General features: G+C 43.2%; 1 protein-coding gene across 1 annotated transcript in view; it reads right to left on the bottom strand.

Annotated features, from left to right (window-relative positions):
- Positions 1 to 576: 576 nt before the first annotated feature.
- The window catches only part of LOC109867539 (plasma membrane calcium-transporting ATPase 1-like), a 31,930-nt gene continuing 17,154 nt past the window's right edge, over positions 577 to 15,352 (bottom strand). The window contains exons 7-21 of the mRNA XM_031802129.1: positions 14,061 to 14,087; positions 10,023 to 10,169; positions 9,679 to 9,893; positions 9,307 to 9,549; positions 8,767 to 9,008; positions 8,419 to 8,656; positions 8,019 to 8,198; positions 7,839 to 7,926; positions 7,632 to 7,738; positions 7,302 to 7,493; positions 6,961 to 7,174; positions 4,108 to 4,319; positions 3,897 to 4,004; positions 3,587 to 3,775; positions 577 to 3,436 (exon numbers count right to left, since the gene is read on the bottom strand). Of these exons, the coding sequence (XP_031657989.1) occupies positions 3,065 to 3,436; positions 3,587 to 3,775; positions 3,897 to 4,004; positions 4,108 to 4,319; positions 6,961 to 7,174; positions 7,302 to 7,493; positions 7,632 to 7,738; positions 7,839 to 7,926; positions 8,019 to 8,198; positions 8,419 to 8,656; positions 8,767 to 9,008; positions 9,307 to 9,549; positions 9,679 to 9,893; positions 10,023 to 10,169; positions 14,061 to 14,087 (2,774 nt within the window). The 3' untranslated portion in view covers positions 577 to 3,064. The remainder of the gene's footprint in view (positions 3,437 to 3,586; positions 3,776 to 3,896; positions 4,005 to 4,107; positions 4,320 to 6,960; positions 7,175 to 7,301; positions 7,494 to 7,631; positions 7,739 to 7,838; positions 7,927 to 8,018; positions 8,199 to 8,418; positions 8,657 to 8,766; positions 9,009 to 9,306; positions 9,550 to 9,678; positions 9,894 to 10,022; positions 10,170 to 14,060; positions 14,088 to 15,352) is intronic.

The following is a 15,352-nucleotide window of genomic DNA, read 5'->3' as shown; positions in this document are numbered from 1 at the left end:
TAGTCATTGTCTCTGATTGGGAACCATATTTAGGTAGCCTGTTTTGTGTTGGGTTTTGTGGGTGGTTGTCTCCTGTGTCAGTGTTTGTGCCACACAGGACTGTTTCGGGTTTTCATGTTTCTTGTTTTGTAGTCTATTTCATGTATAGTTTCGTTATTAAAAGAACCATGAATTATAACTACGCTGCGTCTTGGTCCGATCCCTGCAACACCTGTTCTTCAGAGGAAGAAGAGAACCGTTACAATGTGTATATGGACCGATAAAGATTCCCTTGTATTATAAGGTTTTTTTGATTTATAGCATTCAACTTTATTTAGAAATATATATTTTTGTACTTTTACTCATGTTTTTTTTAAATAATAGGGTATTGTTAAGCTGGCATTGCAAACAACTGGGAGGACCACATACCAGTAGGCAGACATGTGGTGTGGGTTTTTTCAGTGACATGTCTTGCTGCACCTACATTTCTTATGACACTGATAACCAAATTCAACAGCATTTTTCAATCCATTGAGTATGTTGCAACAATGACTGACAGTTGAGAAAATAGAGAACAGATTCAATACCATTTTTAGGTAAGCTAAATATGAATCCTTTATTTTCAAAAACCATACACAGTACTCAATAAGTTTCAAAAATAAATATCAACCACAAGAACCATTTACACTGCTCAAATTAAACAGACATTAAGTACTTTTATTTTAATTTTTTTTAACCAAATATTGAGATATAAAAATGTATAATCCATAAAGAGATTGATAAGCATTCATTCCCATTTGTGGAATGAAACTACAGAGAAACACAACACTACGGAAACTTACCACCTAAGCACTTTCTTTGGATTTATACCCATCTTCAGATGCAGTTTGTAATTGCAACACAAGGAAGAAATCCAAAGTAAATATGTAGTCAAATTAACTGTGACCCTGACATGGATTCCACAAACATAAAATTGGTCCTGTGCTGTGAAAAGTTGCATTAAAAAAAGTGTAACGAAGTTAATCATTTTTAGACCATAATGTAACAAAACTATTTTTTGAAATACAGTTCTCCACTGCTCAGGACCTCTTTTTTTGTTCTAGCATTCCTGTTTTTTAGCACTTGGTAAACATGTAGGCTATTTCCAATGACAGTATGAGGGTATTTTGACTTTAGGCCTGCAAAACATTTTGAATCTTTTTCAATCCTCTCCCAACTGATGATACCTTGACTTTTGTGACAGATGAAAGCTACTTAGCTCTCTCTAAGAAGATACAAAGCTAGGCTATATTTTACAAAATGTAAGTCTCCCTAAAGGAGGTTTAGTGCAATAAAGTACTCTGTGCTGAGAGTCGAAAATCTTTTGTGTCTTGAGTATTTTCTGTTTCCTGGAGGGTATTTCACAAAGCAGTTTCAATATGTTAGTCAGCTAAAAAAATACAACATTCTCCCAGGTCACGAGAGAGATCAAAATGAAACGAGTATCACTTAATCAACTCGTACTGTACACGTTAACGATACGGAGAATCAAGTTATTTCAGTTAGCTGGACGAACCCATTGATGCTATTTTATGAAATAGCACTCAGGTCCCTAAAACCATTCAATAAATTGAATTAGGTTATTTTTGATCAAACAACAACAACTTTCTCTTGATTTCAAAATCCTAAAAATAACAATCTACTCGCTTTACAAAATGTTCTGAAACATCTGAAAGAGCAATGGGTTTCTCCTCTCTCTTTTTCTGTAACGTCTTATTCTGGATTCATAATGAGCCTTTCAATTGATCAGTGGTCAGTGCTTATGATCAGTGGTCTAGATTGGAAGCACTAAGGACACAAATAGGAGCTCCACCACTTTCCAGCAGTCATGATATTGAGTTTTGGAACAACGTTAAAGAGATTCTCCGGTACTTATGATCAGTGGTCTAGATTGGAAGCACTAAGGACACAAATAGGAGCTCCACCACTTTCCAGCAGTCATGATATTGAGTTTTGGAACAGCGTTAAAGAGATTCTCCGGTACTTTTGTATACTGTTTAGCCAGTAGTTCTGAAAGTAGCAGCACTCACGAGCCGAAAGTGGCCCCTGAAGATTGCTTACTACGTCACATGTGTGTGGAAATGTGCACCATGTCATTTCTCTCTCTCCCTCTCTCTCTCTCGTGTCCACTGAGCTGTTGGGCCTGCCCTGCAACTTCATTGGATAACACTGGGCAGGCCTCCTGCTAGCTGTCACTCAAATGTTGAAGCTCATTGGCTAGAACTTGAATTGCTATGGGGGTGACCCACATGGGGGGGAAATGTTGGGAAAATTACGGTGCAAAACTTCAAGGAAACAACCACTTTCAAAATAAGGATTTCTTGGCTAATTGAGATAAGACAGTAATTATGCTCATAGATTATGCAGGTATGTACTACATATTGACACATCCAGCCCAAAGCTGGAGGTTTAAAAAACTATTTCTTAGTGGCTAAAGTACCGGAGCATGTCTTTTAATATTTACAGTGTGGAAGTGTGAACATGGATATTTGAGGAAATTTTCCCAGTTATTTTCCTGTCTTCTTATAAACATTTAAAACCAATTTCTTATTACTTCGCTAGATATTTCTATGTACCTAGACAAAAACACACCAAATAGTACCTGCAGGCATGTTCAGTTTCAACAGAAACCTTACTTTTCTCCTAAAAGACAGCAATATCTAAAATACATGATTTATTCTTTCATTTTGCAGTATGCAGCCCCACTTCGTACATATTATAACATTGGTTTTTCATGGACAAACGTGTAAACAGGGTTGCTTTCACAACATGAATGAAAGCATAAGAATATAAATAGCATGAATTCTGATGAAGTACTGCTGATGTACAGCAATGCATCTCCCTGTTCATTTAATAAATAAAAAAACGGTCTATAATTCTTCAAAATGTGCACCTCTCCTCGATACAAGACCCAAAAATGCTTTAGGACCCAAACATATAAGTAAAAACAGAAACCCATGAGGCTTCCAGAAGCCCTCTCTCCCTACGTCTTGGTATTGTTAAGTGGGCTGAGGTGAGTGGGTAATTACTGGTATTCGAGCCCAGCTCAGAGGGAGGTCTCCAGGCTGTGCAGCGGACTCCCAGGGCGCGGCGGCAGCGCAGCACTCTGGTGGATCCCGCCAGTCTTTGGGCTCTCTTTGTATAAGGGGATGATCCTGTCCACAGCATTGTTGTTCTGGTTGGGCGTGGACGGAAGGGTTGCCAGCGTCGAGGGTGGGGGCAGGGTCTGTGCAGCGTTGCGCTTGGTGGGAGCATCGTCCTCCCCCTCTGTGTCGTCGATGAGGGGGATCTGCGGCTCCGAGTCTTCTATCCGGAACTCCGGGGTGGTCATGAAGTTGTGGATCGAGTTGCGGGACTCAGGGGTCTCCAGGCCTTCGTAGGGGGACAACGTGTCTTGGAAGGCATTCACTACACGGATCTGGATGGTTTGGGGATGAAGACAGTCAACATTTTAGTATTGAGTCTCCATCGAAAGTTAAAGCACAATCCTGAGTTTGAATCCTTGGTTTGGTGTAAAGCTGAGGGATGATTGTAAGCTGAGATGTAACTTAGAGTTGATCAAACAAACCTGAGTCTGGATCCTGCCTAGGCCTCTGCACCAGAGCACCTGCCCCCTTCTCATCTCCATCTCACCATGGTCGATCTCGTCCAGGTCCTCCATCTCCTCCAGCTCATCCTCAGGGATCTCCTCCTGCTGCGTACCATGACCTGCAGACTTCAGGAACTTCAGCCGACTGGTGGGGACAGTGGTGACCACCTAGAAATGAACAGACAGGAACTCAAATGCTGTCACTAATTTGTGACAAAACATTTGTGACAAAGCTTCGTAACAGCCAAGGAGATCATTGGAAGACATTCGAAACCTGTGAGAATCTCACCTGGCCCCATAGAAGACATCCAAAGCCCAAGAACACACACCAGAGCCACTGGTCGATGCTGAGGCCCACACAGCTGAAAGGTTTCCCTCCAAACTGAACGATCACAATCTGGACAACAAAACACAGGGTGATTCGAGAGCAATGTTATTTTCTGTCCAATATGAAATCTCCTCTGTGTGGATATCCTGTATGGATCCGAAGGCTAGCTCACCTGGATGACGAACGTTCCAAACACAATGGAGCAGAAGATCATGTTTTTGAAGATGCCGTCAAAGACGTTGCGCTCGCCGTGGATCTTGCGAGCGTTGATTTCATTGAAGAGCTGCATCATGACGAAGGTGTTGAAAACAATGGTGTAATGTTCCGAGGGAGGGGCATGGAGAGGCGCATACCTCCCACTGTCAATGTCGAAAATCTGCTCTCCTGTGGTGGCAACATACAGGTACATAATAACAAGGCCCACTGGAGACAAGCAATATGGATCAAGTCATTTATTAGATCAATACATTTGCTTTCATATCTTCATAAAGGACAAAGTTAGATGTCCAATTGGCACGACTAACTAATTTGAACCCATGCGGTACTCACCTGGTAGAGTTGCAAAGCTACTGGTAATTTACCAAAGTTACCAGAATCTTTGGCAATGTATGGAAATCTATGGTAAATCTATGGTAACTATGGTAATTTATGGTAACTATGGTAATCTATGGTAACTATGGTAATTTATACATATATAGTATACACTTTTTATATAAAAGGGCAGTGGGGGAAAAAGTACTCCATTTTTAAAAGTGAGTCACCCAGTAAAATACTACTTGAGTAAAAGTCTAAAAGTATTTGGTTTTAAATATACTTAAGTATCAAAAGTAAATGGAATTGCTAAAATGTACTTCAGTATCAAAAGTAAAAGTATAAATTCCTTATAAACTCAGCAAAAAAAAGAAACGTCCACTCACTGTCAACTGCGTTTATTTTCAGCAAACTTACATGTGTAAATATTTGTATGAACATGAGATTCAACAACTGAGACATAAACTGAACAAGTTCCTCAGACATGTGACTAACATAAATTTAATAATGTGTCCCTGAACAAAGGGGGGGGGGTCAAAATCAAAAGTAACTGTCAGTATCTGGTGTGGCCACCAGCTGCCTTAAGTACTGCAGTGCATCTCGTCCTCATGGACTGCAGCAGATTTGCCAGTTCTTGCTCTGAGATGTTACTCCACTCTTCCACCTTGGCACCTGCAAGTTTCCCGGACATTTCTTGGGGGAATGGCCCTAGCCCTCAACCTCCGATCCAACAGGTCCCAGACGTGCTCAATGGGATTGAGATCTGGGCTCTTCGCTGGTGATGGCAGAACACTGACATTCCTGTCTGGCAGGAAATCACACACAGACGAACAGTATGGCTGGTGGCATTGTCATGCTGGAGGGTCATGTCAGGATGCACCTGCAGGAAGGGTACCACATGAGGGAGGAGGATGTCTTCCCTGTAACGCACAGCGTTGAGATTGCCTGCAATGACAACAAGCTCAGTCCGATGATGCTGTGACACACCACCCCAGACCATGACGGACACTCCACCTCCAAATCGATCCCACTCCAGAGTACAGGCCTCGGTGTAAAGCTCATTCCTTCACTCGTCAGTGAAGAGCACTTTTTGCCAGTCCTGTCTGGTCTAGCGACAGTGGGTGTGTGCCCAAAGACGATGTTGTTGCTGGTGATGTCTATTGAGGACCTGCCTTACAACAGGCTTACAAGCCCTCAGTCCAGCCTCTCTCAGCCTATTGCAGACAGTCTCAGCACTGAAGGAGGGATTGTGCATTCCTGGTGTAACTCGGGCAGTTGTTGTTGTTGCCATCCTGTACCTGTCCCGCAGGTGTGATGTTCGGATGTACCGATCCTGTGCAGGCGTTGTTACACATGGTCTGCCACTGCGAGGACGATCAGCTGTCCGCCCTGTCTCCCTGTAGTGCTGTCTTAGGCGTCTCAAGGTACGGACATTGCAATTTATTGCCCTGGCCACATCTGCAGTCCTCATGCCTCGTTTCAGCATGCCTAAGGCACATTCACACAGATGAGCAGGGACCCTGGGGAACTTTCTTTTGGTGTTTTTCACAGTCAGTAGAAAGACCTCTTTGCTGTCCTAAGTTTTCATAACTGTGGCCTTAATTGCCTACCATCTGTAAGCTGTTATTGTCTTAATGACCGTTCCACAGGTGCATGTTCATTAATTGTTTACGGTTCATTGAACAAGCATGGGAAACAGTGTTTAAACCCTTTACAATGAAGATCTGTGAAGTTATTTGTGTTTTACCTAATTATCTTTGAAAGACAGGGTCCTGAAAAAGGGACGTTTCTTTTTTTGCTGAGCTTATTATTTTTTTTATCTAGTCCAGGGGAAAGTCATGCACTACGAAGTGCATCCTCTGAGAGGCACAGAGCAAAGTTATATTTCTAAGATAGCTGCTGGGATGGTACAAATACAACTAGGCTGCATTACGCCCATTACTCCCTGAGCCCGGGCCTGCTCTGTTCTTGCTGATCCAAAACATTTTTTGTGTGCTGCCTAACCAATGGCGGTGCTGTGTAGGCCTAAAGTGGCAGTTCAGGAGGAGAGTCAAAGGCTTCTTCCGAATATTTTACTTATTTATTAGGCCTAGGCCAAAAACTCTTGCTCCAGGACTAGCCTATAGCCCAGGTCTTTCCAACCCTGTTCATGGAGAGCTGCTCTTCTGTAGGTCTTCGCTCCAACCCCAGCTGTAACTAACCTGATTCACCTTATCAATCAGCTAATTATTAGAATCAGGTGTGCTAGATTAGGGTTGGAGTGAACACCTACAGGACGGTAGCTCTCCAGGAACAGGCTTGCTGAAACCTTCATTTTAACCACCAATTGTATTCACTATTTATTCTTAGGATACTGTTTTCATTAATTGTATTATTTTATATTTACACAGATAGGGCCAGACATAATTACAGACACCTGTGGTAATCTGAATTACCCAAAAGGGCCACTTTGAAAGTTTCCAGTAATATACCCTCCCTTTGCAACACTACTCACCGGTGAAGAGCAGGGTGAAGATGACAGTGAGCTGGTAGACAGCATGGCCCAGGATGTTCTTCATCATGGTGCGGGAGATGAGGGGCTTGTTCCGGCCATACGGTTTCCTCAGCAGCAGAGACTCGGTGGGGGGCTCAGTGGCCAGGGCCAGGGAGGCAAAGGTGTCCATGATCAGGTTCACCCACAGCATCTGGACAGCTTTGAGAGGAGAGTCCTGGGGGGAGATGTAGTTTGGTTTATGTATAGCCCCCCACTTTTCAAAGACCGTTGTAACTTGTAGAGTTGATTAGAAAAACTCCCAAGATGGGAAGAATGGACATGACAGCAATACAGTGTCTCACCTGTGTGATGCAGGCTCCTGTGAAGGCCACTATGACAGCCACCACGTTGACAGTCAGCTGGAACTGGAGGAACTTGGAGATGCTGTCGTAGACGTTCCGCCCCCACATCACCGCCTTGACGATGCTGCTGAAGTTGTCATCTGTCAGGATGATGTCTGAGGCCTCTTTGGCTACGTCCGTGCCCGCAATGCCCTGTGGGTACAGCATGTCACAGCGCATTAGTCGCAGGACCAAATAGTACCCATCCGGTCAAATCAGAGAGACAACATACTCATGAAATATTGATGGGGTATAACATACGCCAGATCTTGAAGTATAAAAACACCATACCATGGCAAATCCAACATCCGCTTTCTTCAAGGCAGGGCCGTCATTAGTGCCATCTCCTGTTACAGCAACAACTTGTCTTGGTTCTAGTACAGTGCTATCCATTATACCTGTGAACAGAGGCAAGCATCATCTAGATAGATAATAATAATATGTAAGACCTAAAAATGGATCTGTAATGATAAATGAAAAAATACCCCCCAAACATACCTTTTACTAAAGTATGTTTGTCAGTGGGTGAGGATCTTGCAAGCACACGGAGTTTAGGCCAAATCTTATCAATGCGTTCTTGCTCAATCTGGAAGTAGATAGTTTTTTGGGTCACTCGATCATCACCATTTTTTTTCACAGAAACAGATTCATTTTGTGAGAGAAAGAGAGGAATATTACCTCTCCCAGTTGGTTTCTTATCCGTCGGTTGAACTCTTTGCCGTCTATACAGAGGAAGTCATCTCCGGGGTGCACTATGCCACACTTACTGGCAATGGCGCGAGCCGTGTCGATGTTGTCCCCTGTGACCATGCGCACCGTGATGCCAGCGCGCTGACACCTCTTAATGGCGTCAGGAACCTAGGGTGGAAGAAAAATACTTAATTTTTCAGATTATGGAAATGTGTTTGGTTTATAATCTAAAACCCCAAGACACACTCAGAAAGACCTGCTCTCCCCTTCAGGGGAATTATACATGTACATTGTTGAGGGTTATACCACCACAAACATCTACCTCCTTGAATTAATTGGACCTTTGCAACAAGGACCTTGATTGGGCATATCCCTCTTGCCCTTTTACCTCTGGCCGCACAGGGTCCTCGATGCCCACCACACACAAACAGGTGAGGCCGGTGAGGATGTCAGTTTCGTTTTCCCAGTCAGGCTCGCCGTCGACCGGGGGGAAGTCCCTGTAGGCTAGGCATATGGTCCTCAGGCCCTCGGAGGCCATGGGCTCGATCACATTCTTCACCACATAGTCTCTGTCCCTGGGCTTGAAGACCTTAGCCTCCCCGCTTGCTGTCATGATCTTACAACACCTGCGATGAGTCAAAGAGGAAATCTGTATTAGGTTTCGGGACAAATAATACTGGGAGAGTTCACAGAGTTCATTTGCAGGAAAGCAAGAAACTGAAAGTGCCAGCAATACTTCTTTAGGAGGATCTCGGAGGCTCCTTTGCTGAACATCCTGTAGCTCCCGTCTGCGTTCTTCAGCACTGTGCTCATGGACTTCCTGACTGAGTTGAAGGTGTAGACCTTGAAGAGCTTCTCCTCTGGGATATCGTTGCGGATGGTCATATAGTCACGTCTCAGTTCCAAGACAAAGCCCAGCAAGGCACATTCGGTCTTGTTGCCCACCTGGCGTGGCAGCCCGCCCTCCTTCTCAGGAGACTGAGACAAACCATTTACACGTTAAGGTCAGTTCCAAACTTCAAATCAACTAACATAACTGATACTTTGTACGAAAATGTCCCATTATATTAATGCATGATTTAAATGAAAGTCTGAGTTCTCAGATTTCAAGAGGATTTGTCCCTGGCTTGAAATCCATGACCTGGCACTCAACGTATTTGCTCAGATGTCAATGAACGATTGCTATGAAAAGAGCTGTATTGCACATCTCTTTGTGTTCTGTTTGACAGAGGTGAAAACCTCAACTCGGAGTCTCAAGTGAAGTATGTTCACTAACCATGATCTTGGATGTGTAAGCACAGTTGACTCCGATGCCCATAATGAGCAGGTCCAAGACTTTGCCTGGGATGAGGTCAGACTCAGGAACCACCCTGTAGTGCCTGTCTCCCAGATAAGCCTGGACCACGGTCATCCTGTTCATGGTTAACGTCCCCGTTTTGTCAGAGCAGATGGCTGTGGCGTTGCCCATGGTTTCACAGGCATCCAGGTGCCTCACCAGGTTGTTGTCTTTCATCATTTTCTGAGGAAGAGAGGAGACTATGATTTGGGATCTGGCAATGACTTTCCTAATTGCTCCTGTCTGTAATATATATATATATATATTATATATACTATAGTAATATTGTAATGACAAAGTAGTGATACCTACTTTGACAGAATACGCAAGTGAGATGGTGACGGCCAGGGGGAGACCTTCGGGTACAGCCACCACAAGCACGGTAACACCAATGATGAAGAACTTGACGCAGAACTGAATGTAGATGGGCGTGCAGTCCGCGATCCACGGTAGGCCCTGGATCCAGAAGGTGTCCACCATAAACAGAGTTATCAGGATGATGACTGTCAACCCTGACATGAACAGGCCTGGACAGAGGAAAATATAGTAGTGCACTGTACACAATGAGATAATCAAATATTTGCAAAAATGACAAGCTGGGACAAGCTGCTGCGGAAATCTTTTCAACATTCAGAATTCCCTTGTGATGGTCTTACCCGCTTTGCCGATCTGCACCGCTAATTTGGTCAATTTCCCCTGGAGCACAGACTTCTCCTTCTTCGGGTGGGCTTTCTTCTTCTCCTCTCCTTCATCGTCACTGTTGAGGGCCTGCATCTCCACACCTGCACCATCCTGAGACTTACCTGAGGGAGAGGAGAGGACGAGTCCAAAGACATTTAAACAAGGATTGTTGATGCAGCCCAATAAAAAAAGCTATGGGAAAAATAGTACATTGGTGTGTAAGGGTTCATCGTGAGATGGCACTGCTACTGCTTGGAAACAGATAGGGGGCGCTGTTCTGTGTGATACACCGCCAGACGCTATGGTGTTTGGTTCACAGTCCTTAATCCGAGCCTGGGGATTATTGCTCCTTCAAGGCTGAGATTCTTTACAAACAAATTCTTCCACCGTCATCCCAAAACATGCCCACGTTCTGTAATAGAACAAACACACACCAGAACCCTATATACTCAACGCTTCTGTAAGTGAAGTAAAGGGACATTGTTCATCCAGGCAAATGTGTGAGTGAGTGTGTGTGTCTGTAAGTGTGTACAGTATGTGTGTCTGTAAGTGTGTACAGTATGTGTGCGTGTAAAGTGAGTGAGTGTGTGTGTCTGTAAGTGTGTACAGTATGTGTGTCTGTAAGTGTGTACAGTATGTGTGTCTGTAAGTGTGTACAGTATGTGTGTCTGTAAGTGTGTTGATCCAAAAACATAAAGGTTGTTAGCTAAGGGAAGAAAGGCACGGGGAAAAATCAGCTGCTGAGCTTAAGAGCTGTAATCTCCTTGGTCCTAATCACCATGAACGGAGTCAAGAGCACCTGCTGCTCGGACCACAGGAACACACACATGACCATATGGCATCAGGGACACACAGGGCCACACTCAGACTGTACACACCTTATGCAAAAACCGGAGCCCTATACTCTGAATTTAGTTTGGTCAACTCTGAGTTCGACTTGGGATAACCAATACCACGAAAGTGGCTCACCTTTAAGCAAGGTCCATTTCTATGCCAACGAACTCTTCAGATCTAACCTGAGCCATATACTACAAAGCTAGTTTGAGGACTTAGTGAGGTACAGGGCTTTCAGAATGTATTCACAACCCTTGACTTTTTCTACAATTTGTCCTTTATAATGGATTCAATTTAAGATTTTTTTTGTCACTGGCCTCCACACGAAACCTTTATAATGTCAAAGTGGAATTATGTTTTTAGAAATATTTACCAATGAACTAAACATGAAAAGCTGTTATGGCAAGCCTAAATACGTTCAGGAGTATAAATGTGCCTGACAAGTCACACAATAAGTTGCATGGACTCACTCTGTGTGCAACAATAGTGTTCAACATGATTTTTGAATGACTACCTCATCTCTGTACCCCACACATACAAATATGTCTACGGTCCCTCAGGCGAGCAGTGGATTTCAAACAGAGATTCATCCACAAAGACCAGGGAGGTTTTTCAACATTTCATAAAGAACCTATTGGTAGATTTTAAAAAATATATATATTTTTTAAAAAGGAGACATTTAATATCCTTTTCATCATGGTGAAGTTATTATTTTCCCCTTGGATGGTGTATCTATACACACAGTCACTACAAAGATACTGGCGTCTTTCCTATACACACAGTCACTACAAAGATACTGGCGTCTTTCCTATACACACAGTCACTACAAAGATACTGGCGTCTTTCCTATACACACAGTCACTACAAAGATACTGGCGTCTTTCCTATACACACAGTCACTACAAAGATTCTGGCGTCTTTCCTATACACACAGTCACTACAAAGATTCTGGCGTCTTTCCTATACACACAGTCACTACAAAGATTCTGGCGTCTTTCCTATACACACAGTCACTACAAAGATACTGGCGTCTTTCCTATACACACAGTCACTACAAAGATTCTGGCGTCTTTCCTATACACACAGTCACTACAAAGATTCTGGCGTCTTTCCTATACACACAGTCACTACAAAGATTCTGGCGTCTTTCCTATACACACAGTCACTACAAAGATACTGGCGTCTTTCCTATACACACAGTCACTTCAAAGATACTGGCGTCTTTCCTATACACACAGTCACTACAAAGATACTGGCGTCTTTCCTATACACACAGTCACTACAAAGATACTGGCGTCTTTCCTATACACACAGTCACTACAAAGATACTGGCGTCTTTCCTATACACACAGTCACTACAAAGATTCTGGCGTCTTTCCTATACACACAGTCACTACAAAGATTCTGGCGTCTTTCCTATACACACAGTCACTACAAAGATACTGGCGTCTTTCCTATACACACAGTCACTTCAAAGATACTGGCGTCTTTCCTATACACACAGTCACTACAAAGATTCTGGCGTCTTTCCTATACACACAGTCACTACAAAGATTCTGGCGTCTTTCCTATACACACAGTCACTACAAAGATACTGGCGTCTTTCCTATACACACAGTCACTTCAAAGATACTGGCGTCTTTCCTATACACACAGTCACTACAAAGATACTGGCGTCTTTCCTATACACACAGTCACTACAAAGATACTGGCGTCTTTCCTATACACACAGTCACTACAAAGATACTGGCGTCTTTCCTATACACACAGTCACTACAAAGATACTGGCGTCTTTCCTATACACACAGTCACTACAAAGATACTGGCGTCTTTCCTATACACACAGTCACTACAAAGATAATGGCGTCTTTCCTATACACACAGTCACTACAAAGATACTGGCGTCTTTCCTATACACACAGTCACTACAAAGATACTGGCGTCTTTCCTATACACACAGTCACTTCAAAGATACTGGCGTCTTTCCTATACACACAGTCACTACAAAGATACTGGCGTCTTTCCTATACACACAGTCACTACAAAGATACTGGCGTCTTTCCTATACACACAGTCACTACAAAGATAATGGCGTCTTTCCTATACACACAGTCACTTCAAAGATACTGGCGTCTTTCCTATACACACAGTCACTACAAAGATACTGGCGTCTTTCCTATACACACAGTCACTTCAAAGATACTGGCGTCTTTCCTATACACACAGTCACTACAAAGATACTGGCGTCTTTCCTATACACACAGTCACTACAAAGATACTGGCGTCTTTCCTATACACACAGTCACTTCAAAGATACTGGCGTCTTTCCTATACACACAGTCACTACAAAGATACTGGCGTCTTTCCTATACACACAGTCACTACAAAGATACTGGCGTCTTTCCTATACACACAGTCACTACAAAGATACTGGCGTCTTTCCTATACACACAGTCACTACAAAGATACTGGCGTCTTTCCTATACACACAGTCACTACAAAGATACTGGCGTCTTTCCTATACACACAGTCACTACAAAGATACTGGCGTCTTTCCTATACACACAGTCACTTCAAAGATACTGGCGTCTTTCCTATACACACAGTCACTACAAAGATACTGGCGTCTTTCCTATACACACAGTCACTTCAAAGATACTGGCGTCTTTCCTATACACACAGTCACTACAAAGATACTGGCGTCTTTCCTATACACACAGTCACTACAAAGATACTGGCGTCTTTCCTATACACACAGTCACTTCAAAGATACTGGCGTCTTTCCTATACACACAGTCACTACAAAGATACTGGCGTCTTTCCTAGGAACATACTGAATGTTTGGTCTTAGAAGTAGTTTTCACATTTAAACTTTATATTATTAGGGAAATCGTTATATTTGCAAAGCATGTAAAGCATTTAAAAAGCATGTGTTTTTTCAGATCAAACACACCGCTGGAACGCCAATTATGCTGTTTTCATGTCATAATAATTTGAAAGATAACTCGGAAAACCAGGTGTTTTAAATCGGCGTATCATTACTGCGATTTTGACCTTTGGCCGATCTAAGATCAGCAAAGTAAGGTGTTTACATGACTATAATATATCTGCCTACTGTCATACTCTGTTTAATGTCAAATTATTATTGTGGATTTAAACGCACTCATTGACAAACTTACCTTTCTTGTTTTTCTCATCTCTTTTATCTGTGGAAAAAAAAATAAACGACCGCAGTTAATCATTTGTCCATTTACACATCAGCAAAGAGCATCTCGCTATAGACAAAACACTTTTAGTTCTAATATGTTCCCTTGGATGTGAGTTCCCTTGACGGCTAGCCCTTAGACACTGAAGTGGAAACTATGAGGCGTGAATGCTCTGACATTTCTGTCTTAACTCCCTAATACAGTCCTCACTCACTCTGAGAATCCCCTGATCAATGATACTGATACTTTTTTTGTAGCCCTGGTATGGCAGGAGAGGTAACGTCCTTAGCCCAACTGACCCATCTGCAGTCAGTAAACTAACTGAGATGTTAACCAACTGTGTCTATAAGTCAGCATCCTCTATAGCGCTCTCACATGCCGTAATTAACCTGCACCAAGATTCAGCTGCAGATACTCTGTCTGTGTATTGGGGTGTAAGGTGGGAACTTCCTGTATTTGGCACAGCATCTGAGTGGGAATGTTGAATGTGCATGTCACTCTCACGCCACTGGCAGACACACCATATAACTCAAGATCGTTGAACAAAAAAGCATAATTTCATTTGACTACTTTCAGGAATTATTCTTTGACCCCTTCAGTTAATACAGAGAATAATGTTGCAGGGCTTTCAAGCTTTCACAGATTACAAAAGGGAAACCCAGCCGCGAAACGCCCATCGCTGCCTAACAGACGAGCTAAATGCCTTCGATGACTCCAAGGCAAGCAACACTGAACCAAGCAACACTGAACCATCATTCCAGACACCCTGTACCCACTCCAAATTCCAACCCGCCCCAACAGATCCACAGATCTCTATTGTAATATTATAATACTTATGTAAGAATGCTTTTCATTGAGTACAGCTCAGCAAGTTTGACAAACACCATCCTCATGTTTACTGACGACACGATGATGGTATGACTGATCACTAACAACAGTGAGGCAGCCTATAGGGAGGAGATCAGTGTGGCGCCAGGACAACAACCACTCCCTCAATGTCAGCAAGACAAAGGAGCTGATCGTGGACTACAGGAAACGGAGGGGTGAGCACGCTCCCCATCCAAATCAATAGGGCTGTAGTGGAGTGGGTTGAGAGCTTCAAGTTCCTCAGTGTCCACACCACTAAGGAATTAACATGGTCCACACACACCCACATAGTTGTGAAGAGGGCACTCTTTCCCCTCAGGATGCTGAAAAGATTTGACATGGACCCTCAGATCCTCAAAGTTCTACAGCTACACCATTGAGAGCATCTTAACTGGCTG

Source organism: Oncorhynchus kisutch, linkage group LG22 (assembly GCF_002021735.2).
Source record: "Oncorhynchus kisutch isolate 150728-3 linkage group LG22, Okis_V2, whole genome shotgun sequence".
Classification (NCBI taxonomy): domain Eukaryota; kingdom Metazoa; phylum Chordata; class Actinopteri; order Salmoniformes; family Salmonidae; genus Oncorhynchus; species Oncorhynchus kisutch.
Note: the sequence above shows the minus strand (reverse complement) of the source record. Positions and strands in the feature narration are given on the sequence as shown.